Below are 25,608 nucleotides of genomic sequence, written 5' to 3' on the forward strand. Positions count from 1 at the left end.
AAGGACCATGCTTATTGTATCCACACCCACATGGTAAAACTGTTCATCACTTCATCAGATATTGCAATGTAGCTACAGTAGATCATCCTTATTTGATCAATCAAAATCATGTCAACCTAGTTAACGCTATCACATTTTACCCTATTTCTTGATCACATAACAGTCTAAACCCTATCTAAACCGCATTGAATAACAGATTCATTACATGGAACAACAGAAAGTCCCCCCAAAAAATACAAAATAAGTTTGTTCTGAAGTGTCTGTCCTATATCTGAGAGATATAAGAAAGATCAGGAAACACATTTTTTATTTAAATTTTTGAAATTTTTGTAAATTTTTGGCACTGAACAGTCTCCATATGTAGACTACTGTACCTGATCAAAAGTATGTGGACACCTGCTCGTCGAACATCTCATTCCAAAATCGTGGGCATTCATATGGAGTTGGACCCCTCTTTGCTGCTCTAACAGCCTCCGCTCTTCTGGGAAGGATTTCCACTAGATGTTGGAACATTGCTGCAGGGACCTGCTTCCATTCAGCCACAAAAGCATTAGTGAGGTCGGGCACTGATGTTGGGCGATTAGGCCTGACTCGCAGTCGGCGTTCCAATTCATCCCAAAGGTGTTCGATGGGATTGAGGTCAGGGTTCGGTTCAGGCCAGTCAAGTTCTTCCACACAAATCTCGACAAACCATTTCTGTATGCACTTTGTGCACAGGGGCAATGTCATGCGGAAACAGGAAAGGGCCTTCCCAAACTGTTGCCACAAAGTTGAAAGCACAGAATTGTCTAGAATGTAATTACATGCTGTAGTGTTAAGATTTCCCTTCACTGGATCTAAGGGGCCTAGCCCGAACCATGAGAAACAGCCCCAGACCATTTTTCCTACTCCACCAAACTTTACAGTTGGCACTATGCTCTGTAGTGAGTGTTGCAACTGAGGACAGACAATTTTCATGTGCTACGCTCTTCAACGCTCGGCAGTCCCGTTCTGTGAGCTTGTCTGGCCAATCACTTCACAGCTGATCCGTTGTTGCTCTTAGACATTTCCACTTCACAATAACAACACTTACAGTTAACCGTGGCAGCTGTAGCAGGGCAGAAATTTGACTAACTGAGTATGACGGTCCCACGTTGAAAGTCATTAAGCTCTTCAGTACGACCCGTCTACTGTCAATGTTTGTCTATGGAGATTGCATGGCTGTGTGCTCAATTTTTTTACATTTGTAAACAACGGGTGTGGCTGAAATAGCCAGATCCACACATTTCTACAGAGGCATCCTATTAGTATGCAGCCCAAACTGTTCAGATTCTACAGACAGAGGTTGGAAGATCGGCTCTACCAACAAGCCCCATCGGCTGTACCGAATTCAGAGCAAAACGGAGAACACCATTGTGTTTGTGAGAGTCTCATCTTTCCATAGAGGGGTCTTAATAGTTTGTAGGATAAACCGATTTTGTGAGAAGACTGCAGTATTTGGACGGAGAGATGCGTTGGACTGAGAAACTTTGAACTGACAGATTTTTATGGGGATTTTTTTAATGCTAATTGGTTTCCCACAGGGGTGCAGACATCGACTCTAATCCCCATGATCATTATCTATGTCCATATGGCAGGGTCAGAGAAGAATGCGGCTTTGCTTGTTTTGAGATGTGTAGACTCATTCTTATTTGCCATTTTTTTTAATTAATCAATCCAAACTGTAACCTGGCACTCCTCATTGCGTCGTGCACAAGAACACCTCCTCGGGCCTTATTGCTTAAATAGGCACCATTGTTAAGACAGATGAATAGTCAATACTGCAATGTTTTGAATGAGAAGCTTTTGAAGACGGGACTTTGTTTGAAACTATTTCCAGCTGTCCTCTGTGTGGGGTGGGTATAAAACTGAAGTGTTGTCGGCTCAGTACCACTCATACAATACTGAGCTAATTTAGATCACTTGCACTAAATATGTGTGCCAGCCAGCAGGTTCGTAAAAATTCCCCTCACATTGGCCACATGGCAGCCAACTGGCTTTGTTGCGGTCTGAGAAGCTAACAATAGAGTAAAAACAAGTGAGAGAATTAGAAAGCAGCAGCAGTCAAATAGTGTCAGGTCTGAGTGTGTGTGCCAGCGACCAGCTGCATTAGCGTAGAACCATGGCCACGGGGGTCTGCTGACAGAAGTCCAGGAGGGGAGGCCGTGTTCTCCGTTTCCCATGGTAGAAACAAGCTACAACTGTCTTTTATTCACAGTATCATCTAATAATAACCGTATGGTCACAAATAGCTGGCATTAGCTTCTCCTGTCTGTAGATAGTTGATTCTGATTAAACATGTTTTATTCCTTTCCACTTATTTTTGAATAATACTGTGTTTTGCCAAAGCCACAGATTTGCTAAATAATGCCTCACACAAAGAGTAGTTTTGTCTCTCAGGGAGGGTTGGGTCCCTTAGAGGTCCATGTGGAGAGAAGCCAGCCAGTCTCAAAGTGAGAAAGCCAACCATCCGTCCAGAACTAAAACCCCAGCAGCAGCTCAAAGCAATTTTCTGGCTATTTTGTTGATTTAATCCCTGGTTTGCGATGCTCAGGCACAGTGGAGTGTGTGTGTGTGTGTGTGCCTGTGAGGTGGGGGGTAGCGTTTTAGCACCCCTAGGGTCCAGATCTTAGCGCTCCCATTAGCAGGCTACATTAGTGCTCTTACTGTGCGTCCATCACGGAGGCACTCATCCCTGTCTGTCTAATCAGTGGCTGGCTACATGGGGCTGCTGAAGCTGAGATCAGCCGTGGGATCCCATCCCCTGTATCCCTGTGACTGGAGCTCATCTGTCAGCCAGCCTAATCACACGTCAGCCAGCCCCGGTTCAGGAGACCGAGCAGACAGAAGCACAGCAGCTGCAGCTCCTCATAGCACAGGATATTACCTGTTCATGACTTCCCTGTGCATATGACTGTCCGGGCTGTCAGCCCCCCACCGTCTGCTCTCACAGGGGAGAGTGTAGAAATGATGTACTTACTGAAGATGAGGTAAACCAAATAGATGATGCAGAAAAGTTCGTATTTAATTAGCTTGGGGTACAAAACACACACACTTTTTTTTGAAGGCATGAAATCCATTGTTACATTTGTATTTACACTCATGTCCCCACGTATAATGTGCCAATAATGAGTTATTTCTAAATATGTCACTCTTAACTTACACAAAGTGACCTAATGGTTACTTAATACCTTATTGTTAGGAATAGTCTTCACAAATCCCCTCTTTACGTCAACATCTATTCTTGTGTTCATACAGAACATGTAGTTTATGCTTCACGTTCAAGCTCGGTAGCCCACAGTGGAGAATACTTTAACTAATCTGTATTTGGAGTGGAGAATACTTTACCTAACCTTTATTTACAGTGGAGAATACTTTAACTAACCTTTATTTACAGTGGATAATACTTTAACTAACCTGTATGTTTTATCTAACCACAAGATTAAAGGAAAGAAAACAAACTTTTACTGCCTGTCCCAAACCCCAATTCAATCTCGGCACATTTTCCAGCAGACCGTTACTCTTAAAAGAAACAACATGTTGCAGGAGCACAGGAGGTTGGTGGTACCTTAATTGTGGAGTACGGGCTCATGGTAATGGCTAGAGCGGCATCAGTGGAATGATATCAAATACATCAAACACATGGTTTCCATGTGTTTGATGCCATTCCATTTGCTCTGTTACAGCCATTATTATGAGCCATCCTCCCCTCAAGAACTTGTTCTCAACTAGCTTACCTGGTTAAATGAAGGTGAAATAAATGAAATGAAAAAAAATATTTTAAAAAAGCAGCCTCCAATGCTCGGGAGCCTTGCCAAACAGCCCAGTAACTTCTGGTGTAGAAAGAATCATGTTACCAAATGAAGCTGAATGGCAGTCTGTAGAGCGGTCAGGTGAATGCTGATCTGACCCTTGGGGAGCCCTGTGATGCGTACCAAATGGCACCCTATCCCCTTTACAGTTTACAATTTTTTTAAACTAATACCCCTAGGGCTTAGTCAAAAGTAGTGCACTATAAAGAGAATAGGGTGCCATTTGGTGCGCAAACTGAACACCCGGCCACTCCGTGCGCCACTAGGCTAGCCAGAAACCTGCAGATGGTCTCCCCCTCATTGGTATTAATCTGTCAGCTTCGGTTGTGGTATAGGAAGTCGGGAAGGGGAGGGAGAAGGGTAGCTCCCCACTCTCCACTCCCCACATGCAGGTGTTGCCTGCTGTTTATGGCAGCCTGTCATGAGAAACCCGGACGGAGAATAAGCTCGAGCAGTACTCAAGGTCACAACACACCACCCCTGCCGTAATTGTCCCTGCAGTGTTAGTCCTCAGAGAAATAGACCAAATAATGCCACAATGTCATCCACTAAGTGTCTGTGTCCTCCACTGTGACCAGGGGGGTTGAGATGGGGTGCAGGCAGGCAGACCGGCATGCAGGGAGACAGGCAGGTAGGCAGGGAAACAGGCAGGCAGGGAAACAGGCAGGCAGGTAGGCAGGGAAACAGGCAGGCAGTCAGGCAGGTAGGCAGGGAAACAGACAGACAGACAGACAGACAGACAGACAGACAGACAGACAGACAGACAGGCAGGCAGGCAGGCAGGCAGGCAGGCAGGCAGGCAGGCAGGCAGGCAGGCAGGCAGGCAGGCAGGCAGGCAGGCAGGCAGGCAGGCAGGCAGGCAGGCAGGCTGCAACAGGATCATGTATTGGAGGGGGACAGTGGAAGGTTAATTGCTTTTAGAGGGATACTATGACATTTCACTGCAGCCACACGGTCCCATGTGTATCAGGGTGTTTTGTGTTGGTCACTGTCAGCTCCATACTGGCTAGCGAGAGCAAACTAGAAATGTCAACATAGTTCTGAGTTTCATAACTTGAGAATTGAGAGTTGGTTGAGATTGTAAATAGATAAAGTAGCTACTGTACTACACCATACAGTATTTGTCAAAATCTCTCTCAACTCTGTTTCCTTGCTTTTTCATACATACAGTTTATCTGAAGGCTGACCTGCTTCTATTCACATTATGTTTTCTTTCTTTCTTTCTTTTTTCTTTCTTTCTTACACACAAGGGAATCGGCGCCATCTCCCAGATAGAAGGACTCCATTCTCCTCCCCGTCCCTGACCGCTCACAAGCGCCCCCAGCAGGACGTGACAGGACCTGGTCATCATGGTGATGAAAGGCCTGCTCCTAGGCTGTGTGACCGTGGCTGTGCTGCTTCAACTCTCCAGCGCCGGCCTGGTCAAGAAAATCATCCGCCACCGCAGAGAAACCCTGAGAGAACCCTCTAAGAACCTGACCCTGCCCCACCCTGACCAGCCAGTGGTCTTCAACCACGTCTACAACATCAACGTCCCCTCCAGCTCCCTGTGTTCCGTAGACATGGAGAGCCCAGGAGGAACCAAGGTCAAGCCTAAACGAAGTCCAGTCCAGTCGAACATGCAGGGCACGGAGAACAAGGACCACACGATGGACGGAGAGAACCAGATCGTGTTCACCCACCGCATCAACATCCCCAAGCAGGCATGTGGCTGTGACAACCACATGCCCGATATGAAGGCCATCTTTAGCAGATTGGAGATGCTGGAGTCTGAGCTGTCCAGCCTCAGAGAACAGTGTGGCAGCGGAGCCGGTTGCTGTGGAGCCCAGGTTACAGGTATAGTACAGAACATTTTGACCAAAGACATTCTCAGGCAGTGTTTCACACCTGTTTCAACTATAGGCTTGATAGTGGGTACATTCATTGTATAAAATGTGTTAGTGCTAGGGCAAAAAGAAAAATGTTCACCCCTTTGGGTTCCAAGGACCAGGATTTAGAAACACTGTTCTTGCGGCAGTTAGAGTTGTAGTTTTCACTTAGATTACATTCCCACATTGGTTTTAATTCTGCTACAGATCAATATTCCCTATTCTGACTCATTGCTATTGTCATTTTGTACATATATTATTTGCTGCAAAGATTATAGTATTATCATAATTTAATAGATGTATGTGTTGTTTCCTCTACGTTTCCTCAGGTGAGGTGGCCACCAAGCCTTACTGTAACGGCCGTGGTAACTTCAGCACTGAGACCTGCAGCTGTGTGTGTGAGCACGGCTGGAAGGGACCCAACTGCACCGAGCCTGAGTGCTCCAACTTCTGCCAAGACCAGGGACGCTGCGTCGATGGCAAGTGTGTCTGCTTCGAGGGCTTCCACGGGGACGACTGCAGCATGGAGCCGTGTCAGGAGGACTGTGGGGACAACGGGGAGTGCATCGACGCCATGTGTATCTGTGAGGACGGCTTCACCGGGAATGACTGCTCCCAGACCAACTGCCTGAACAACTGCCTGGGACGCGGTCGCTGCATAGACGATGAGTGTGTGTGTGACGAGCCGTGGATGGGCTACGACTGCTCCGAGCTCATCTGCCCCAACGACTGCTACGACCGCGGCCGCTGCGTCAATGGAACCTGCTTCTGTGAGGAGGGCTTCACCGGGGATGACTGTGGGGAACTCACCTGCCCCAGCAACTGTAACAACCGTGGGATGTGTGTCGACGGCCAATGTGTGTGTCACTCTGGCTACAGCGGCGAAGACTGCTCCAAGCTCACCTGCCCCAACGATTGTACTGAGAAAGGTCATTGCTTCAACGGGAGATGCATCTGCGACCCAGGCTTCGAGGGAGTGGACTGTTCCATCCTGTCTTGCCCAGACAACTGCAGCAACAGAGGCCAGTGTGTCAATGGAGAGTGTGTCTGCGATGTAGGATTCGAGGGTGACGACTGCTCTGAAATCTCCTGCCCAATGAAGTGTCTGAACCGAGGCCGCTGTTTGAATGGACAGTGTGTGTGCAGTAAAGGCTTCGCCGGGGACGACTGCAGCATCAAGACCTGCCCCAAAGACTGCCTGGGACGCGGCGAGTGTGTTGACGGTACGTGCGTGTGCTTCATTGGCTTCACGGGCAAAGACTGCAGCGAGCTGACTTGTCCCAACAACTGTCTGAACCGTGGGCACTGTGTTAACGGCCAGTGTGTGTGCGACAAAGGCTTTGCTGGGGAGGACTGCAGAGAGAAGACATGTCCCAACAACTGCTTGGAGAGGGGCTATTGTGTAGACGGGAAGTGTGTGTGCTTCGAGGGATTCCAGGGCCTGGACTGCTCTGTGCTGACCTGTCCAGGAGACTGTGAGGACCAGGGGAGATGTATGGATGGAGTGTGTCTGTGTAATGAAGGTTTCATCGGAGAGGACTGCTCTGGGGGTAAGAAACTGAGGATGAACTCCAAATGGCACCCTATTCCCTTTATAGTGGACTACTTTTGACCTAGGGCCAATAGGGCGCTGGTTAAAAGTAGTGTATTAGGGCAGTGGTTCTCAACTGGTTTTGCCTCAGAACCCAAATTGAACCAGGTTGTCTCAGTCGCAATACAATAGGAATTTTTGGGGGGGCTAAAATGCAATCTTGGAAACTATTTTGAATGCTATATTGATAGTAAGTGTACTAGTTATATGAAAAGGGAACAGCAGTCCCACCCTTTTCATTGTCATTCATTTCATTTTGCCCATATTCTTGATGAGGAATGTTAAGCTCACTGGTTTGAGACCACAAAATCAACCAAATCCTCTAAATAGCTCTGCTAATAGCTCTATATTGAAGATACTGTGATTAAAGAAAAAGGTTCAATTCTAAAAAAATATATATGTTCATTATCATTCCTACACACTTTCTACCTGGTTTTAGTAGTTTAATTTCAGACTGGAGTATGTTTAATAAAAAATATAATATAAAAATGTTTACTCACACTCTCGACCCATTCAAAACCTCCCATGACCCGTGTTTGGGTCATGACCCACCAGTTGAGAATCGCTGTACTAGGAAATAGGGTGTAATTTTGGACAAACAGAAAGAGACAGAGAGAGAGAGAGAGAGAGAGAGAGAGAGAGAGAGAGAGAGAGAGATCTCACATCCTTTGGTTGATGGGATTATCACTTGATGTGATATAATTTGTTTATGGCTGATATGTTTGAGGAACATTTCAACATGATGACCTTAATTTAAATGCTAAAGTTTCTGGCTGCACAACATTGGTTATATTGCTTTGAATAAATAATGTTGCTGTTTAATGTGGATGTCAAATGAAAATGTCCATGGCTATTGGAGTCATCTTGGAGAATTTATGTTGTTAGTTGCCGCAAAATACCTCAGATCAGAGACATAAAAAAAAAAAATTGGGTTTGGCAAATGATGCTATTCGATGCCCACCCTCCATTGAAGTGTAGTTGTGTAGCTGCTGGAATTTCCAGATAGAAATTCTACGTTTAGCAAATCCAGACATTTTAATTTCCCTGCCCAATAAGACTACTTGAACTTGAAAGTGATTCATAGGCATTGTCCTTTGCATTTGTGATACGTATCGTAGTTGTGTGTTATTTTGTTATTTATAAAGCGTACCCAACCAAGTCCATGGTATAAACAATAAAAAAACACTAATCTGTTACAATTATACCTACTATACCGAATATGTCCCTTAACATGATGTGGTTGTGATTCTCTCCAGTGTCTCCACCCAAGGACCTGACAGTGCAGGAGGTCACCCCAGAGACAGTGGACTTGTCCTGGGCTAACGAGATGCAGGTGGCAGAGTACCTGGTCACCTATGTGCCCACCGCCCTTGGAGGCCTGGAGCTGGACATGCGTGTGCCTGGGGATCAGAAGAACGCCACCATCAGTGAGCTGGAGCCTGGTGTGGAGTATCTGATCAGTGTCTTCGCTGTCCTCAGCAACAAGAGGAGTGTCCCTGTCAGTGCCAGAGTGGCAACACGTAAGTCAGGAGTAGTAAAAAGTTGACCGAAGACTCTCACCTTGTGTCAGTTTAGCATTTTCCCCACTAATGGTTAAGGTTAGGATTGGTGGAAGGTAGGATGATCTGTAATTGGGGAAAGTTCAGCCCGGAGCTGTAAGTCACCTCTATGGTGTCCATTTTAGGGCCGTCTCAGTCTCACCAGGAACTTGTGATAAGACAGACTCAAGTCTGACTGAGACTGTCCTAAAATGGACTCCGTACAACCTCACCTCACCTTTGGTGCCTGACTTGTTGGCTCTCCCAGATCTGGGGTAATGCTAAAGTGACATTCATAACGGGCAGTCAATAAAAATCTAATTTATATCAACAAATTGATTGCAGGGCTCATGCGAACATCTGTTGCTAATCTCATTTAATTAAATTCCTAATTGTACCTGGGATGATGTAGTTTTTCAAAGTTGTTACCCTTGATCTACCCATCATTGGAACCAGCCAGCCTATTTCCTATATAGTGCACTACTTTTGACCAGGACACATAGGGCTGGCTCTGATCGAAAGCAGTGCACTATGTAGGGAAAAGGGTGCCATTTTTGACACAGTCCATGTGCTGCGTGTCCTGAGGGTTTAGTAAACAGAACATCAAACATGGTTTCATTTGTAAGTCTCATCCCATTAGATCTCCCTGAGCCCGAGGGACTCAAGTTCACATCAGTGAGGGAGACTGCAGTAGAGGTTCAGTGGGACCCCCTGGACATCCCCTTTGATGGCTGGAACCTCATCTTCAGAAACACTGTAAGTTGTCAACAGTAAACCTCTCATCTATAGAAACACTGAGCTATCAGTAGTAGACCTCCCATCTATAGAAACACTGAGTTATCAGTAGCAGAGCATCTCATCTATAGAAACACTGAGTTATCAGTAGTTGTCACGCCCTGACCATAGAGAGCCCTTGGTTCTCTATGGTGTTGTAGGTCAGGGCGTGACTAGTGTTCTAGTCGATTAATTTCTATGTTTGGGATTGAGTATGGTTCCCAATTAGAGGCAGCTGATTATCGTTGTCTCTGATTGGGGATCATACTTAAGGTGTCCCTGTTCCCGCCTGCTTTTGTGGGATATTGTTTGTGTTTGTGCTTGTTGCACCAAGTAAGTCACTTTTCATTGCTTGTTTATTGTTTTGTTGATAAGTTTTCACTTAATAAAAAGATGTGGAACTCAAATCACGCTGCGCCTTGGTCCGTCCATTATCACGACCGTGACAGAATATCCCACCAGTCAAGGACCATGCAGCGTGCTCGGGAGGATAAAGTGAGTTGAACCTTGGAGGAAATCCGGGGATGATGCGAGACCCTTCCTTGGAGAGAATCGCAGAAAGATCAGGAAGGACAGTGATGACGCCGGGGACCGCGGCCACAGAAACCCCAAGATTTTTTTGGGGGGGGCACATGGGGTGGTCGACTGAGCAGCGGGGAGTACCAAAGCCCGTTTGGGAGTTGGTGGAGGAATTCAAGGAAAAACACCGGAAAGAGGTGGTAGCGAGGAGTATGCTGCAGCGCAGGCATGCTGAAAAGCGTGACACCAGTCCGGTGCCATCTGCACCGGCTCCACGCACCAGGCCTCCAGTGAGCTTTCTCAGCCCGGTATGTCCTGTGCCGGTTCCTCGCACTCACCCTGAAGACCGGGTCATCAGTCTGGTGCCATCTGTGCCAGCTCCCCACACTTGTCCTGAAGAGCCAGAGACCGTCAGGGAGGCGATGGAGAAGTTGGGAGAGAGAGAGAGGAGAGAGATGTTGTGCAGGTGTGTTCTGCACAACATTCGAACTGAAGAGCCTGTCAGCAGTCTGGTGAGTCCTGTGCCAGCTCCCCGCACCCTCCCTAAAGTGCATGTCAACAGTTCGGTGCCACCTGTGCCGGCTCCACGCACCAGGCCTCCAGTGCGCCTTCCCAGTCCGGTACGTCCTGTGCCAGCTCCCCGCACTCGCCCTGAAGTGCATGTCATCAGTCCGGGGCCACCTGTGCCGGCTCCACGCACCAGGCCTCCAGTGCGCCTCCCCAGCCCGGTACGTCCTGTGCCGGCTCCCCGCACTCGCCCTGAAGAGCGTGTCATCAGTCCGGTGCCACCTGTGCCTGCTCCATGCACCAGGCCTCCAGTGTGCCTCCCCAGCCCGGTATGTCCGGTGCCGGCTCCCCGCACTCGCCCTGAAGAGCGTGTCATCAGTCCGGTGCCACCTGTGCCTGCTCCATGGACCAGGCCTCCAGTGCGCCTCCCCAGCCCGGTACGTCCTGTGCCGGCTCCCCGCACTCGCCCTGAAGAGCGTGTCATCAGTCCGGTGCCACCTGTGCCTGCTCCATGCACCAGGCCTCCAGTGTGCCTCCCCAGCCCGGTATGTCCGGTGCCGGCTCCCCGCACTCGCCCTGAAGAGCGTGTCATCAGTCCGGTGCCACCTGTGCCGGCTCCATGGACCAGGCCTTTAGTGCGCCTCCCCAGCCCGGTACGTCCTGTGCCGGCTCCCCGCACTCGCCCTGAAGAGTGTGTCATCAGTCCGGTGCCACCTGTGCCGGCTCCACGCACCAGGCCTCCAGTGCGTGTGTACGGTCCGGAGACTCCAGTGACGGTCTACAGCCCGGAACCTCCAGCGACAGTTCACAGTCCAGAGCTTCCAGTGATGTTTCACAGTCCGGAGCCTCCAGTGACGGTCATCAGCCCGGAGCTTCCAGTGATCGTCAACAGCCCGGAGCTTCCAGTGACGGTCAACGGCCCGGCGCTTCCAGTGATGGTCAAGGGCCCGGAGCTTCCAGTGACGGTCAATGGTCCGAAGCTTCCAGTGACTGTCCACTGCCCGGAGCTCCCTGCGCCGGTGCCATGGCCGGAGCCTTCCTCTGCGCCGGTGCCCAGTCCAGGCACGGTGTCCAATCCCGCTCCATGGCAGGAGCCTTCCTCTGCGCCGATGCCCAGTCCAGGCATGGCGTTCAGCCAGGCGCCATGGCCGGATCCGGGGTCTGGGCGGGGGCTACGACCGGCACCGGAAACGCCACCGACACTAGTCACCCCCCCAAACCTCCCCATTTGCTTTCAGGATTTGCGGCCGGAGTCCACACCTTTGGGGGGGTGGTACTGTCACGCCCTGACGATAGAGAGCCCTTGGTCCTCTATGGTGTTGTAGGTCACGGTGTGACGAGGGGTGTTCTATTCGAATCATTTCTATGTTTGGGATTGAGTATGGTTCCCAATTAGAGGCAGCTGATTATCGTTGTCTCTAATTGGGGATCATACTTAACTTCTCCTTTGTTCCCACCTGCTTTTGTGGGATATTGTTTGTGTTTGTGCTTGTTGCACCACGTAAGTCACGTATCGTTGCTTGTTTATTATTTTGTTGAGAAGTCTTCACTTAATCAAAGGATGTGGAACTCAAATCACGCTGAGCCATGGTCCGTCCATTATCACGACCATGACAGTAGTAGACTCCTCATCTATAGAAACACTGAGTTATCAGTAATAGACTTCTCATCTATAGAAACATTGAGTTATCAGTAGTAGACCTCTCATCTATAGAAACACTGAGTTATCAGTAGTAGACCTCTCATCTATATAAACCCTGAGTTATCAGTAGGAGACCTCTCATCTATAGAAACACTGAGTTATCAGTAGTAGACCGCTCATGTATAGAAACACTGAGTTATCAGTAGGAGACCTCTCATCTATAGAAACACTGAGTTATCAGTAGTAGACCTCTCATATATAGAAACACTGAGTTATCAGTAGTAGACCTCTCATATATAGAAACACTGAGTTATTAGTAGTAGATCTCTCATCTATAGAAACACTTAGTTATCAGTAGTAGACCTCTCATCTATAGAAACACTTAGTTATCAGTAGTAGACCTCTCATCTATAGAAACACTGAGTTATCAGTAGTAGATCTCTCATGTATAGAAACACTGAGCTATCAGTAGTAGACCTCTCATCTATGGAAACACTGAGTTATCAGTAGTAGACCTCTCATCTATAGAAACACTGAGTTATCAGTAGTAGACCTCTCATATATAGAAACACTGAGTTATTAGTAGTAGATCTCTCATCTATAGAAACACTTAGTTATCAGTAGTAGACCTCTCATCTATAGAAACACTTAGTTATCAGTAGTAGACCTCCCATCTATGGAAACACTGAGTTATCAGTAGTAGATCTCTCATCTATAGAAACACTGAGTTATCAGTAGTAGACCTCTCATCTATGGAAACACTGAGTTATCAGTAGTAGAAACACTGAGTTATCAGTAGTAGACCTCTCATCTGTAGAAACACTGAGTTATCAGTAGTAGACCTCTCATCTGTAGAAACACTGAGTTATCAGTAATAGACCTCTCATCTATGGAAACACTGAGCTATCAGTAGTAGACCTCTCATCTATAGTAACACAGAGTTATCAGTATTAGACCTTTCGTCTATAGAAACATTGAGTTATCAGTAATAGACCTCTAATCTATAGAAACACTTAGTTATCAGTAGTAGAAACACTTAGTTATCAGTAGTAGACCCCACATCTTTAGAAACTCTGAGTAATCAGAAACCGACCACTTATCAATAGAAGCACTGAGTTATCAGTAGTAGACCCCACCTCTATAGAAACACTGAGTTATCAGTAATAGACCTCTAATCTATTTAAACACTTAGTTATCAGTAGTAGAAACACTGAGTTATCAGTAGTAAACCCCTCATCATCTATAGAAACACTGAGTTATCAGTAGTAGAAACACTGAGTTATCAGTAGTAGACCTCTCATCATCTATAGAAACACTGAGTTATCAGTAGTAAACCCCTCATCATCTATAGAAACACTGAGTTATCAGTAGTAGAAACACTGAGTTATCAGTAGTAGACCTCTCATCATCTATAGAAACACTGAGTTATCAGTAGTAAACCCCTCATCATCTATAGAAACACTGAGTTATCAGTAGTAGAAACACTGAGTTATCAGTAGTAGACCTCTCATCATCTATAGAAACACTAAGTTATCAGTAATATACCCCTCATCTTTATAAACACTGAGTTATCAGTTGTAGACCTCTCATCTACAGAATCACTGACTTTCAGTAGTAGAATTCATCTATAGAACCACTAAGTTATCAGTAATAGACCTTTCATCTATACAAACACTGAGTTATCAGTAGAAGAAACACTGAGTTATCAGTAGGAGACCTCTCATCTATACAAACACTGAGTTATCAGTAGAAGAAACACTGAGTTATCAGTAGTAGACCTCTAATCTATAGAAACACTTAGTTATCAGTAGTAGAAACACTGAGTTATCAGTAGTAGACCTTTCATCTATAGAAACACTTAGTTATCAGTCGTAGAAACACTGAGTTATCAGTAGTAGACCCCTCATCTATAGTAACACAGAGTTATCAGTAGGTGAAACACTGAGTTATCAATAGTAGACCTTTCGTCTATACAAACACTGAGTTATCAGTAGAAGAAACACTGAGTTATCAATAGTAGACCTTTCGTCTATGGAAACATTGAGTTATCAGTAGTAGACCCCTCATCTATAGAAACACTGAGTTATCAGTAATAGACCCCTCATCTATAGAAACACTGAGTTATCAGTAATAGACCTTTTGTCTATAGAAACATTGAGTTATCAGTATTAGAAACACTTAGTTATCAGTAGTAGAAACACTTAGTTATCAGTAGTAGATCTCTCATGTATAGAAACACTGAGTTATCAGTAGTAGATCCCTCATCTATAGAAACACTGAGTTATTAGTAGTAGACCCCTCATCTATAGAAACACTGAGTTATCAGTAGTAGATCTCTCATCTATAGAAACACTGAGTTATCAGTAATAGACCTTTTGTCTATAGAAACATTGAGTTATCAGTAGTAGAAACACTTAGTTATCAGTAGTAGAAACACTTAGTTATCAGTAGTAGACACCACATCTTTAGAAACTCTGAGTCATCAGAAACCGACCACTTATCAATAGAAGCACTGAGTTATCAGTAGTAGACCCCACCTCTATAGAAACACTGAGTTATCAGTAATAGACCTCTAATCTATTGAAACACTTAGTTATCAGTAGTAGAAACACTGAGTTATCCGTTTTAGACCTCTCATCTATAGAAACACTGAGTTATCAGTAATAGACCTCTCATCTATAGAAACACTTAGTTATCAGTAGTAGAAACACTGAGTTATCAGTAGTAGACCTCTCATCATCTATAGAAACACTGAGTAATCAGTAGTAGACCTCTCATCTATAGAAACACTGAGTTATCAGTAATAGACCTCTAATCTATAGAAACACTTAGTTATCAGTAGTAGAAACACTGAGTTATCAGTAGTAGACCCCTCATCATCTATTGAAACAGAGTTATCAGTAGTAGACCCCTCATCTATAGTAACACAGAGTTATCAGTAGGTGAACTCTCATCTATAGAAACACTGAGTTATCAGTAGAAGAAACACTGAGTTATCAGTGGTAGACCCCTCATCTATAGAAACACTGGGTTATCAGTAGTAGACCCCTCATCTATAGAATCACTGAGTTATCAGTAGTAGACCTCTCATCTATAGAAACACTGAGTTATCAGTAGTAGACCTCTCATTCTGTATACTTCTGGCCCTTCTTTGGACACTGTGTTAACAACCCTCCAGACAAGCTTCAATGCCATACAACTCTCCTTCCGTTGCCTCCAACTGCTCTTAAATACAAGTAAAACTAAATGCATGCTCCTCAACCGTTCGCTGCCCGCAGCGGTCCGCCCATCTAGCATCACTACTCTGGACGGTTCTGACTTAGAATACTTGGACAACTACAAATTCCTAGGTCTCTGGTTAGACTGTAAACTCTCCTTCCAGACTCACATCAAACATCTCCAATCCAAAGTTAAATCAAGAATTGGCTTCCTATTTCGCAACAAAGCATCCTTCACTCATGCTGCCAAACATACCCTCGTAAAACTGACCATCCTACCAATCCTCGACTTTGGCGATGTAATTTACAAAATAGCCTCCAATACCCTACTCAACAAACTGGATGCAGTCTATCACAGTGCCATCAGTTTTGTCACCAAAGCCCCATATACTACCCACCACTGCAACCTGTGCGCTCTCGTTGGCTGGCCTTCGCTTCATAATCGTTGCCAAACCCACTGGCTCCAGGTCATCTACAAGACCCTGCTAGGTAAAGTCCCCCCTTATCTCCGCTCACTGGTCACCATAGCAGCACCCACCTGTAGCACGCGCTCCAGCAGGTATATCTCTCTGGTCACCCCCAAAGCCAATTCCTCCTTCGGCCGTCTCTCTTTCCAGTTCTCTCCTGCCAATGATAGTTTAGCCCAAACAACTACCTCTTCCCCTACTGTATTTATTTATTTTATTTTGCTCCTTTGCACCCCATTATCTTTATTTCTACTTTGCACTTTCTTCTACTACAAATCAACCATTCCAGTGTTTTACTTGCTATATTGTATTTACTTTGCCACCATGGATTTTTTTTTGCCTTTACCTCCCTTATCTCACCTCATTTGCTCACATTGTACATAGACTTATTTTTCTACTGTATTATTGACTGTATATTTGTTTTACTCCATGTGTAACTCTGTGTTGTTGTATGTTGTCGAACTGCTTTGCTTTATCTTGGCCAGGTCGCAATTGTAAATGAGAACTTGTTCTCAAATTGCCTACCTGGTTAAATAAAGGTGAAATAAATAAAATAAAGAAAAATCTATAGAAACATTGAGTTATCAATAGTAGAACTCTCATGTATAGAAACACTGAGTTATCAGTGGTAGACCCCTCATCTATAGAAACAGTAAGGTGTCAGTAGTGGATCTCTCATCTATAGAAACACTGAGTTATCAGTAGTAGAAACACAGAGTTTTCAGTAGTAGACCCCTCGTCTTCAGACAATCTGAGTGAGCAACACTCCTCTCCCTCGTCTCCCATGGTGCATTACATGTTGTTAATGGATCTGTCTCTACATATTCCACAAGAAGGAGGCTGAGATCTTCAGAAGCCAAAAGCCTATCATTATCCCCACTTTCCTGTGGTCGAAACCATACACCACCCCATGAAAGGACAGATAGACCCACTCCTAGCTTCAGTAATTGCCCTAGCTATGTGTGTTTGTGTTCTAAATGGCACACTTTTCCCTATATAGTGCACCACTTTTGACCAGAAGCCTATGGGACTATGGGTCCTGGTCAAAAGTAGTGCACTATATAGGGAATATGGTGTAGGGTGCCATTTGGGATAAATACTATGTGAACCAGAGTATCCTGTGGAAAAGATTTAGCAGAGCCAGTTTTCAAGTCTCTATGTCAGCAGTTAAATGTGACTAAATGTTCTGCGAGGCTTCTGTTGACAGCTCTAATGGCCATGTACTGCAGCAATGAGGCACAGAACCATTATTGTTTCTGAATGCTTTGTTTTTTCTTTTCAAAAGCCTATGAGAAGTAGCCCAAGGACTTGAAAGCCACAGTTCATTGCATTCAGTTCCCCCACATCCTTACAGTAGTTTCACAATCACAGACAGAATCCTCTGAGTACGATGTGGCTGCCCTATTCCCACACCAAGGCTATGTCCCAAATAGCACCCCATCCACTAGAAAGTGCTCTACTTTTGACCAGAGAGGCCCTGGGAAAGTAGTGATTAGGGTGCCATTTGGGCATCAGCCTTTGAGGTGGGTAACGGTAGATACACTCGATAGATAGGTACTTTATTGATCTCCAAGGGGAAGTGTGTCATAAAACATGCCATACCATTTTAATGACTGGTGTTGTTTGGTGTTGTCAGAAAGAGGAGAATGGGGAGATTCTGAACTCCCTGGGCAGCCCTGACACCATGTTCGAGCAGTCTGGGCTGGGACCTGGTCAGGAGTACGAGGTCAAACTGGAGGTGGTGAAGAACAACACCAGCGGACCTGCAGCACGCAAGAACATTTTCACAAGTGAGTACATACATACAGCACTTACAGAGTTCTATTCACTTGTTTTTTGGACAAGAATGTGCTCCTCCAGGCCAATATCTTTCAGTTGGAAAATTAACCTGAATGTTGAATCTGCATAGATGGTAGCTTGTCGCGCAATAAATCAAGTAAATGAAATAACTATTTCAAAATATCATGAACTATTTCTTGCCAACCTCAAGTGTTCTGTAATCCTTGTATTCATGACATATTTGCATTGGATATAATCCGTAAACCCCTTTTACACCATTCTGACCACCTGCTGGAGATTTAGAAGACATGATTTCCAGCAATACACACAGATCCAGAAGCAGCTTACAGCTGTCATAGTTACACACAGAAACACATTGTCACCTTGATTCACTAGGTTTCTCTATTGAATATCCGCTCTGCTGCAGCTCTGAGAGTGTGTTCCAAATGGCACCCTATTTCCTTTTTCGTGCATCCATTTGGGATGCAGCTGGACAGTCTATCCAAGGCATCCTGGAGTGCCAATATTGAGTGATTAGCTTGTTACTTTTCATGGCAACGTCTTGATTTACCAGAGGCAGTAAAAAGCCATCCCCTCGGCTGGTTAACATTTATGAGGAAATCATATCTCCATAATGCTGCTGCTATAAGGGCTAATGGCTTTTATGGGATCAATATAACAACACGTTTTGGTGTTGTAACTATACACCTCTAATCCTCTCACTAACCAAGCTATTTTTAGGTGGCTCGAGTGGAGGTTAAAATATACTGCACTACCAACACATTAAAGAATAGTCATGGAGAATGGTGTGTTATTGTCATTTAGAAAGAAAAAGCGTTCTGGAACATTCCAGCCCTAAACTATCAATATAAAGAAAGTCGCACACTCCATGTATAAACTCCCAGCAATTTAATGGGTATTTACCAACGTTTCAGCATCACTGTGCCTTCCTCAGGGTGATGTCATGAATACTTGAACCAGGTTATGTAGACAAAAAGTGCAATTAGTGTAACCAATGGCAGTAGTGAGGGGTGTGTCAATGATTCAATTAAAATGAATTAGTGAAAGTGTAAAAAAAAATTGCATAAGGCATATTAAATATATTACGCTAATGTTATCATATAGAAACATAATGGAATATTGTACATCATATTAGCATCAATATACATTGTTTCATTCAATTTCACATAATAATTTCGTATTTCATTTCATATTTGTTACATGTTATCTTTTAGTTCAATCTTAATGTACAATGAGCATCATCAAACAGGGGGAACATATTAGGTATACGCTAATAACCTGTAGAAAAATATATACATTTATAAGACTTGTTCATAAAGGAAACATTTTGTTCGTAAGAAGGGCCTGAGATCAAAGTCAATATTCAGACCACTAGGGGTCAATGTTTTTTGATAGGATATCAAGTAAGCCTCTCTTTGTAGTAGTAGGATTTCGATGTTACCTCGTCTCCTTGGTCGATCAACATGCTCAATGCCTGTGTATGTGAGGGAGGAGATTGAATGGTTAGCTTCAACAAAGTGAGCTGCTACTGGATAGTCAATGTTCTTAAACCTGATTGAGCTGTGGTGTTCAGCTCTTCGTTGTTTTAATTGTCTTTTCGTTTGTCCTATGTAGGCTTTTCCACATGGACAGGTGATGAGATAGATTACTCCCTTGGTCTTGCATGAGATGATACCCCTAACAGGGATCTTTTGACCTGTATGTGGGTGTCTGAAGAAAGACATTTTTATAGTGCTATTGCACTGTGCGCATGAGCCACATTTGTAGTTCCCATTTGGGATAGGTGTCAAGAGTGTCTGAATGGGCTCAGGGGGCATGTCAGATCTCACCAATTTATCTCCAATATTGTGACCATGCTTATAGACAACCAGTGGGGGGTTCTTTGAAGAGGTGTGCGATTTTTTGTTCTGATTGCAGAATATGCCAGTGCTTTTTCAGGATTGCTTTCATTTTCTCCGAACACTTGGTGAACTTGGTGCAAAAGACGGTTGCGTTGTTTTTCTTCTTTGGTTGAGTTTTTAGAAAATTCCTCTCTTGGTTTTTGAGATATTTTCATCATTGCAGCATCAAGTTTTGTCCTTGTAGCCTCTCATTTTGAATTTATCTGTCATTTTTTTTGCGTTGCTGTCAAAATCTGACTGGTGGCCACAGATTTGTTTAACCCTGCATAACTGGCTATATGGTAGACCATTCTGGAGAGGAAGGGGATGCATACTATCCACCCATAACAAGGTATTGCGATCTGTGGGCTTTGTGTATAAGTCTGTGTGTAATGCATCATTCTCTTTGATAATCCATAAGTCCAGGTAGTTTATTTTTCTCTCATCAGTCTGCATGGTGAATTTAAGGTATTCAGAGCTCTCGTTTAGTAGAGTTTGGAATTCATTTAGTTCCTGCTGACTTCCTTCCCAGAGCACAAAGACATCATCTATGTATCTCTTCCATAGAAGTATTTTAGAAAGTAAGGGGTGTGTCTCTGTTTTATAAAGGAGTGCTTCTTCAAATTGCCTCACATAAAGGTTTGCATAGTTGGGGCAAAAGGGGAGCCCGTCGCTACACCCCAACTTTGAAGGAAAAAGCCTGACTCAAAGACAAAGTAGTTATGGGATAATACCAGTTCAGTAAGTTGTTAGATGCGATCATTGGATGGAGCAAGGGTCATCTGCTGAAGGAAGTGTTGCAGCGCCTGCAAGCCTCCAGTGTGTGGGATGTTAGTGTACAAGCTCTCCACATCAAAAGTGGCCAGCAGCCCTCTATCAATGAGATCATGTGACTAGTATCTTTGACATAAGATGGGAGATTCTCAACCATCGGTTTAATGTGGTAATCCACAAATGTGGAAATGTTGGATGTCAGAGTCGATTGCTGCTACAATGGGTCTACCTGGAGGAGGAGACACTTGTTTGTGTAATTTCGCGACTGTATAGAAAGTTGGTATCTTGGGAAATTTCACACATAGAAGTTCTACTTCTTTTTTGGTTATTTAGTATAAACCTAATATATTCCCCCTGTTTGATGATGCTCAATATACATTAAGGTTGAACCAAAAGATTACATGTAACAAATATGAAATGAAATGAAATACGAAATTATTTTGTGAAATTGAATGAAACAATGTATGTTGATGCTAATATGATGTACAATATTCCATTATGTTTCTACATGATAACAATAGCATAACACATTTAATATGCCATATGCTATTTTTTTACAGTTTCACTAATTTATTTTAATTCACTTAATGATTATGACACACCCCTCACTATTGTCAATGGTTACACTAATTGCACACGCAAATCATTTTATAACATTTTTGACATGCTTTTTTCAGAATTTTTTTGTCGTTATTCTGTCCCTCACTGTTCAAATAAACCTACCATTAAAATTATAGACTGATAATTTATTTGTCAGTGGGCAAACGTACAAAATCAGCAGGGGATCAAATACTTTTTTCCCTCACTATGTACATATAAATATATGTATGAGTGATGGCCGAGCGGCATAGGCAAGATGCAATAGATGTTATAAAATACAGTACATACATATGAGATGAGTAATGTAAGACATGTAAACATTATTAAAGTGTAATATTTTTAGGTGAGTATTGATGCATTTATTAAAGTGGCTAATGATTTGAGTCTGTATGTAGGCAGCAGCCTCTCTGATGGCTGTTTAACCGTCTGATGACCTTGAGATAGAAGCTGTTTTTCAGTCTCTCGGTCCAAGCTTTGATGCACCTGTACTGACCTTGCCTTCTGGATGATAGCGGGGTGAACAGGCAGTGGGATGGGTGGTGGTTGTCCTTGATGATCTTTTTTGCCTTCCTTGTGACATCGAGTGCTGTAGGTGTCCTGGAGGGCAGGCAGTTTGTCCCTGGTGATGCGTTTTGCAGACCACACCACCCTCTAGGGAGTCTTGCGGGTGAGGGCGGCGCAGTTGCCATACCAGGCGGTGATACAGCCCGACAGGAGGCTCTGAATTGTGCATCTGCAAAAGTTTGTGAGGGTTTTAGGTGACAAGACAAAATTCTTCAGCCTCCTAAGGTTGAAGAGGCGCTGTTGATCCTTCTTCACCACGCTGTCTGTGGGGGTGGACCATTTCAGTTTGTCCATGATGTGTATGCCGAGGAACTTAAAACTTTCCACCTTCTCCACTACTGTCCCGTCGATATGGATAGAGGGGTGCTCTCTCTGCTGTTTCCACGATCATCTCCTTTGTTTTGTTGGCATTAAGTTAGAGGTTGTTTTCCTGACACCACACTCCGAGTGCCCTCACCTCCTCCCTGTAGGCTGTCTCATCATTGTTGGTAATCAAGCCCGCAACTTTTGTGTCGTCTGCAAACTTGATGATTGAGTTGGAGGCGTGCATGGCCACGCAGTCATGGGTGAACAGGGAGTACAGGAGGGGGCTGAGCACGCACCCTTGTGGGGCCCCATTGTTGAGGATCAGTGAAGTGGAGATGTTGTTTTTCCTACCTGGGGGTGGCCCGTCAGAAAGTCCAGGATCCAATTGCACAGGGTGCGGTTGAGACCCAGGGCCTGAAGCTTAATGATGAGCTTGGAGGGTACTATGGTGTTGATTGCTGAGCTGTAGTCAATGAACAACATGCTTACATAGGTATTCCTCTTGTCCATATGGGATAGGGCAGTGTGTGGTGTGATGGCGATTGCATCGTCTGTGGACCTGTTGGGGCAGTATGCAAACTGAAGTGGGTCTAGGGTGGCAGATAAGGTGGAGGTGATATGATCCTTGACTAGTCTTTCAAAGCACTTCATGATGACAGAAGTGAGTGCTACGATGCAATAGTCATTTAGTTCAGTTATCTTTACATTCTTGGGTACAGGAACAATGGTAGCCATCTTGAAGCATGTGGGAACAGCAGACTGGGATAGGGAGCAATTGAATATGTCCGTAAACACACCAGCCAGCTGGTCTGCACATGCTCTGAGGACGCAGCTAAGGACGTTGTCAGGGCCAGCAGCCTTGCAAGGGTTAACACGTTTAAGTGTCTTACTCACGTCAGCCACGGAGAAGGAGAGGGGGGCCCGCAGTCCTTGGTAGCGGGCCATGTCGGTGGCACTGTATTATCCTCAATGCGGGCAATGGTGTTTAGTTTTTCTGGAAGCAAGACGTCGGTGTCTGGAACATGGCTGATTTTCTTTTTGTAGTCCGTAACTGCCTGTAGACCCTGCCACATACGTCTCGTGTCTGAGCCGTTGAATTGCAACTCTACTTTGTCCCTATACCAACATTTAACTTGTTTGATTGCCTTGCAGAGGGAATAACTACACTGTTTATATTCAGCCATATTCCTAGTCATCTTTCCATCATTGAATGCAATGGTTCGCACATTCAGTTTTGTGCGAATACCACCATCTATCCATGGTTTCTGATTAGGGTAGGTTTTAATAGTCACATAGACATAGTGTAGTGGGATTAGCATTCTGTGGGACTAATTGCATGGAGTGATCCCCTCCCCCATCCCCTCCCACAACCCCTCCCCCATGGTGTGTGTTTGTGTGGGAGGGAGGGAGGGAGGGAGGCACCACTCCGGCTCATGGGAAGCCATCATCCTCCCAGGAAACAATCACAACCCTCGAACGACACACACACACACACACACACACACACACACACACACACACACACACACACACACACACACACACACATAGCTAGCCATTGAGGGTTAAATCTATGTTAAGCTCCAGTGCAGATTCCCTGTTTTATCTTTCTTCTGCAGAAGGTTGACTTTCCTGAAGTTGCTAATTGTGACAAATCAATTCCATCATAATGTAGGGAAAGTTCCTTTCATGCTCTGTGTTTTGATCTGTACTTACATAAATAACGTCATGCATGGATGCATAAAAGAAAACACAGTTCATTTTCAGATTATTATTTGTAGTAAATCCTGTCACTATTCATATTCAACCCTGTAACAAAGGCTCTGATGAGAGCTTAAACTCTTTAAATCATATTCCAAGTCTCTCTGCCCTATCCATGGCCTTTTATCAGGACACCAGGACACCTGCACCCAGTATCACCTCCCTTGTATTATTAAAAATAGATAACCTGCCTTAATAAACCCCGTTCTCTGACCAAACTCGGTCCTCGGGACCCCAGGGGGTGCACGTTTTGGTTTTGACCTAGCACCACACAGCTGATTCAAATAATCAACTAAGCATCAAGCTTTGATCATTTGAATCAGCTGTGTAGTGTTATGGCAAAAACCAAAATGTGCACCCCCTGGGGACTCGAGGACTTAGTTTGGGAAACGCTGCTCTACATGAAAAACATCATGAATGCTAACTAAACGTTCTCAGTCCTGGGATCCGACCCAAACTGCACCCTATTCCTTATACAGTGCAATACATTTTACCACTTACCATAGAGCTGTATTCACATAGCACCCTGTATTCACACCCCCCACCTCCTCTCTCCCCAGAGATCGATTCTCCTAGAGAGGTGAATTTGCGTGATGTGACGGACACCACAGCGCTGGTGACCTGGTTCCTGCCGGTGGCCATGGTGGATGGGGTGGGAGTGTCCTATGGGCCCAGCGACAACCCCTCAGACAGGAACACAGTGGAGCTGTCCTCTAGCGACACACAGTACCACCTGGGCAGCCTGAACCCTGACACAGAGTATGAGGTGTCGCTCATGGCCAAGAGGGGAGAGATGACCAGCGTGCCTGTGTCTGAGACCTTCCTAACAGGTAAGACAAGAGCTGTATCTCATTTGGCACACTATTTCCTTTATAGTGCACCAGGGCCCATTAGGGACAAGCAAATTATACAACACTAGGGTTGCAAAAGTTTTCCAGAAATCTTAGAATCAGGAGGGAATTAACAGGATATCCATGAATGCTCCAACTGGGATTTCTGGAAAAACCTGGAATTGGGAGGGAATAAGCAGGAAATCTGGAAATCCTTCAACCGGGATTTCTAGAAAACACGGGAAATTGGGGAAAGTGGCTGGAAGTGTGCAACCCTTTAAACAGCACAATATCAAAATGATGGATATGTAATAATTTGTTTGCTGGGTCTTTGATTAGAATAAAGGTAATGTTGATTAGTGAAATGTTTATATATTCATGTCTGACCCTTTAGCTGTTATACATTTAGATTAGATTAAAATAAACATCCAATAAGCTTAAAAAATAGATTAAAAACTGTCCAGTATCTTTGATCAGCTAGGCCAGGGGTGTCAAAGTAATTTTGCCCAGGGGGCCGTATCCTAGGCAAACATACTAACAGGCGATAAAAAAGTGGTGGTCTGTTCTCAACTGGGGTCTGGACCACACATCGTATTGTATATGCGAGGGGATCGTGACATTCCCCCCTGCCTGATCTATGACTGGATGTGTTCCAGACCTGGACGCCCCGCGGGACCTGCAGACGGTAGAGCTGACTGACGAGAGCATTACTCTGGAGTGGAAGAACAGCCAGGCTCAAGTAGACAACTACCGCATCAAATATGGCCCCCTCTCTGGAGGAGACCATGGAGAGCTGCTGTTCCCTACCGGACCCCTGGACACCACCCAGGCCAAGATCACTGGTAAGTGATCTCATTTTACTACATATCTGTAAAACCCTGATGAACTGTAAGGGCCGACACCCGTTAGTTAAATCAATAAATATGTATTTATATCAACTCCAACTGCCCTCCAAGAGTTCCTCTTCCAAGAATTCCCTCTTCACTTCTGTTTTCTCCTCAGTTCATGCACCTTGGTTGTAGAGCAAGGTAGAGGCACTGTTCCTTTTCCTTTGTTCAAGATCACTGGTAAGACAGAGCCCCTCCACTAGTCTAGTTATAACAGGATGCTTTTGGTGGTGGTGTTGGGTAATATCTGTG

The 25,608-nt window shown here is 44.8% G+C and overlaps 1 protein-coding gene across 2 annotated transcripts in view; it reads left to right on the forward strand.

Moving 5' to 3' along the window:
• The window catches only part of LOC115200396 (tenascin), an 89,670-nt gene that overhangs the window by 24,560 nt on the left and 39,502 nt on the right, over positions 1-25,608 (forward strand). For both annotated transcript variants that reach the window (XM_029763436.1, XM_029763437.1), the window contains exons 2-8: positions 5,081-5,666; positions 6,028-7,248; positions 8,546-8,809; positions 9,468-9,583; positions 17,591-17,744; positions 24,200-24,469; positions 25,126-25,311. In XM_029763436.1, the coding sequence (XP_029619296.1) occupies positions 5,180-5,666; positions 6,028-7,248; positions 8,546-8,809; positions 9,468-9,583; positions 17,591-17,744; positions 24,200-24,469; positions 25,126-25,311 (2,698 nt within the window). In that variant the 5' untranslated portion in view covers positions 5,081-5,179. The remainder of the gene's footprint in view (positions 1-5,080; positions 5,667-6,027; positions 7,249-8,545; positions 8,810-9,467; positions 9,584-17,590; positions 17,745-24,199; positions 24,470-25,125; positions 25,312-25,608) is intronic.

The sequence above is a fragment of the Salmo trutta genome, chromosome 9 (assembly GCF_901001165.1).
Source record: "Salmo trutta chromosome 9, fSalTru1.1, whole genome shotgun sequence".
Classification (NCBI taxonomy): domain Eukaryota; kingdom Metazoa; phylum Chordata; class Actinopteri; order Salmoniformes; family Salmonidae; genus Salmo; species Salmo trutta.